Raw genomic sequence first — 3670 nt, forward strand, 5'->3', positions numbered from 1 at the left:
AAAAAAATGTACACGGTGTATAAATTGCACTTTAAGAGGGTTAAAATCGTTGGACTGGTTGTTGATAGACAATTTATGGAACTACTACTACTGTTCACCATTTGTTGGTACCGTATACTTTCAATTCTAGTTTCGTGGCTGCCAAACATGCACGTCACACACACACACACACACACACACACACACACACACACCATGTGTATCCAGTTATATATATGTCCAACCTCTTTACTCATTTGAACATCCGTACTCGAAACATTTCACGTGCTTATTAAACAAAACATTATACATTAATAATAGGGAGGGTAGGCTAGGCTATGGAAGGTGTTCCTTTAGGAGTGAGAAAAGGTGCATGGACTGAGGAAGAAGACAACCTCCTTAAGAAGTGCATTGAAACTAATGGAGAAGGAAAGTGGCACCAAGTTCCTTTCAAAGCAGGTAGAGAGAGAGAGAGAGAGAGATTTATTTTCTCTTTTTATTTTTTGAGTGTTATGTGTTTTGATGGTTTTTTGTTTTTTTGGTAGGATTGAACAGATGCAGGAAGAGTTGTAGATTGAGATGGTTGAACTATCTGAGGCCCAATATTAAGAGAGGAAGCTTTGGGATAGATGAAGTTGATCTCATTATTAGGCTTCATAAGCTTCTAGGAAACAGGCAAGTGCGACCATCCTAACATATAGAATTGTGATTGTGAGTTTGAAAGTATTTTACAAACTTGGGAAGGTTTTAGATGTAAGTTGGAAAGTGTTCTAAAATTCTTTTTTCTTTTTTTCATTATGAAATGGTAAATAAACAAAAATATAATAATAACCCGTACATTAATATGATTCAGTATTCAAAATGAACCTAATAAATTAACATGAAAGGTGTTACTTTAGTATATAACAAATGATTTTAAACAATAATATCAATCGATATATTAGTAAACAACGTTATATAGTAATTGTTACCACACAATACCGCTAGTATTTAAAATTCTAACAAAATTTATAATTAGTTATTTATTTTTGTATACAACATTAACACTTTATTTACGGATGGTGTGATAGGTGTTATTGTGTGATCTTTCCATTTCTAGAGCTGGGGTTCTAAACCCAGTTTTAGTGCTCTAAACTCAACTCTAATGACGTGAAAAAAAAAAAAAAATTAACAAACAACGGTAATGATACATTTCACTAAAAGTGATGCTCTAAAGCACCACTAATGAGTTGCAAGCATTTTTTTTTTAAAAAAAAAGACACAAACAGTAGGCCCCGTCTACTGCCACATCACTGGTGGTGCTTTTAGAACATCACTTTTAGTGGTCTCAAACATTATTGAACAAACAAACATAGGCATAAATATTATTATCATTGTGAGACTCACACAATTAGAACTCCTTTAAAACTCCTATTTTAGAGCTTCTAAACATTTTTGCTTTTCATTTTTGGCTAGTGTTAGAGGATAAATTTTTCCCCTTTTTTTTTTTTTTTTTTTTTTTCGAGGAAGAATGGTCAGCAGCTAAACCCCATCTCAAACTTTATTATAGAATAATAATATTCTCATGTAGGGATAGGGGGATGGTTAGATATTTGTTGGGTGTGTTTAATTTGTATTTTGAGATAAATTTTTAAATTTTTTTTTAGAGAAAGAGTTTAGAATTTTTTTGATTTATTTGACTGTATATTTTGAAAATAGTTTTAGAATTTGAAAGTTTCGGATGATTTGATATTCTGTTGTAGTTGATGTGTGTGAGAGAAAAAGTGATTCGGAAGAAGAGATGAGAGATGAAAATTGATTGATTAATGTGTAGGAGAGAGAAGATGATTTTGAAATTTTTTTTCAAAAAATTCAAATCAAATAAAATTTTAAAAATTTTTATCAAAAATTATATCTTGAGATACAAACCAAACAAATCGTTTGTCTTTTTACTGCTTTTCAGCCTTTTTAGTTTGTTTTTCTCCAACACAATAATATGTCTCTTATGATTTGTAAGTTCAGTCCAAGTTCACAATAATGACCCTGTTTGGTAGAGCTGTGGGAAAGTGCTTATAGCTTATGCTTAAACAGCTTATAACTTATAACTATGAACATAAACTGATTTCTGACTTATAAATTAAGCATCTCCTGCCCCACTCAAAGAATAAGCTGATTTCTGATTTCCAAAAAGTTATAAGGTATAAGCTATAAGTTAAACCAAACACATCAAAATAGCTTAAATTAAGCTGAAAGCTAAAATAAGCTGCTTTTAAGTTCTGTCAAACAGGCACAATATTTGTTATACCATTCAGTCATTATCAATCTTTACAAATTAGTTAATCAAGCTTTGGACTAAATATCGAATATAATAGTAATATTTTGTAATAATATTATTAATTATTAACAAATTACATTATTGAATAAGTGAGAAACAAAAGATGTTTGTTAATTTTTGATTAATCGATGACAACTTCTAAGACGGAATCATTGTACTTAATATTTATTTCAAATTTGTGAATTAATATGCTTGATCATATTAATTATAATTCTAATTATATTAAGTTGTGATTATACGGAATGTGCATGATGTGTAATGTGCCTATCAAAGTGCAATTCGCACATAAATCAATTATAAATCCAAATATAACCTTGTGGTGAGAGAGTTCTGTTTAATTTTGTGATTAATTTTTATATTTTAAGACTTTTTTAAAATTTTATTGATAATATTTTCCTTGCCATAAATCATAATAGCGCTTCCAACTATTTGTATCTTATTAATATATTACATACCTAATATTTTCACTTTATCTTTTTAATCAGATGGTCGCTAATTGCGGGCAGACTTCCAGGAAGGACAGCAAACGATGTAAAAAACTACTGGAATACCCACTTGCAGAAGAAGCTGATACCTCAAATTGAAGTGGTGAAAGTTAAGACTCCGAGGATGATGGAGACCAAAGCTATACGACCTCGACCTCGAACCTTCTCAAAAAACCTAATTTGGTTAAAATCCAAAACAACCGCCATAGATAATATTGAAACAAGAAACAATCTCTTCAAGCAACTATCACCACCACTATCGCCGCCAAGGGACGTTGGAATATCGTGGTGGGAAAACATGTTTGTTGACTTGGAAATTAACAAAGAAATCACATTGTCAATTGATGGATCAAACGAGGAGAAATGGCATGAAAAGGAAACACAAGGTATTCTGGCAATTGGCGACAGTTCTGTTCAAGGAGAGAGTGATTGGAATGACATTTTTATTGATAAAATGGACCTTTGGGATCTTTGAGGTGCTGAACAAGCAGTGGTGTAATGTTTTCATTGGATATATAGTTTCATCTTTTTTTACTTTTCTTTTGTCAAATTTATTCTTCTATGCAATAAAATGAAGTTCTAGCCAACTCCTAGGGACCTAATAGGTGCAGCTTTGGATTTGGGACGTGCTTCCTTCAGGTTTTAAGTTCAACTCTCATTAAATGTTGTTAACTTTAGAGACAGAACGGGAAGTTTTATCTTGGAGTGACCATCTTATATGCATAAAAAATACTGAGTTAGTTTTAGTACATTATTAATTGAATATAATTTCTTATATAAATGTTGTGAAATAAGTATTTTCGGGAAAAACTAAATAAATCTAAGAAATAATTTTTTAGTTTTCCAAAATTTGGATGAATTACACTAACAATCCTTATAATTTAAGACTCGT

At 31.0% G+C, this 3670-nt stretch overlaps 1 protein-coding gene across 1 annotated transcript; it reads left to right on the top strand.

Moving 5' to 3' along the window:
• The first annotated feature begins 235 nt into the window (after nucleotides 1-235).
• Nucleotides 236-3365, top strand: LOC114271578 (transcription factor MYB114). The gene is made up of 3 exons (XM_028213188.2): nucleotides 236-438; nucleotides 525-654; nucleotides 2779-3365. Exons 1-3 carry the CDS (start codon nucleotides 318-320, stop codon nucleotides 3251-3253), a joined length of 726 nt encoding a protein of 241 aa, XP_028068989.2. The 5' UTR covers nucleotides 236-317; the 3' UTR covers nucleotides 3254-3365.
• Nucleotides 3366-3670: the final 305 nt, after the last annotated feature.

This window comes from Camellia sinensis, chromosome 4, assembly GCF_055761805.1.
Source record: "Camellia sinensis isolate YWXY chromosome 4, ASM5576180v1, whole genome shotgun sequence".
Taxonomy (NCBI): Eukaryota; Viridiplantae; Streptophyta; class Magnoliopsida; order Ericales; family Theaceae; genus Camellia; species Camellia sinensis.

Bases quoted from the DNA above. Each gene is read 5' to 3' on its own strand.
- LOC114271578 (XM_028213188.2), top strand. From the start codon at position 318: ATGGAAGGTGTTCCTTTAGGAGTGAGAAAAGGTGCATGGACTGAGGAA. The intron at 439-524 runs GTAGAGAGAGAG...TTTTTTTGGTAG, and splicing joins CCAAGTTCCTTTCAAAGCAG to GATTGAACAGATGCAGGAAG. The intron at 655-2,778 runs GCAAGTGCGACC...CTTTTTAATCAG, and splicing joins CATAAGCTTCTAGGAAACAG to ATGGTCGCTAATTGCGGGCA.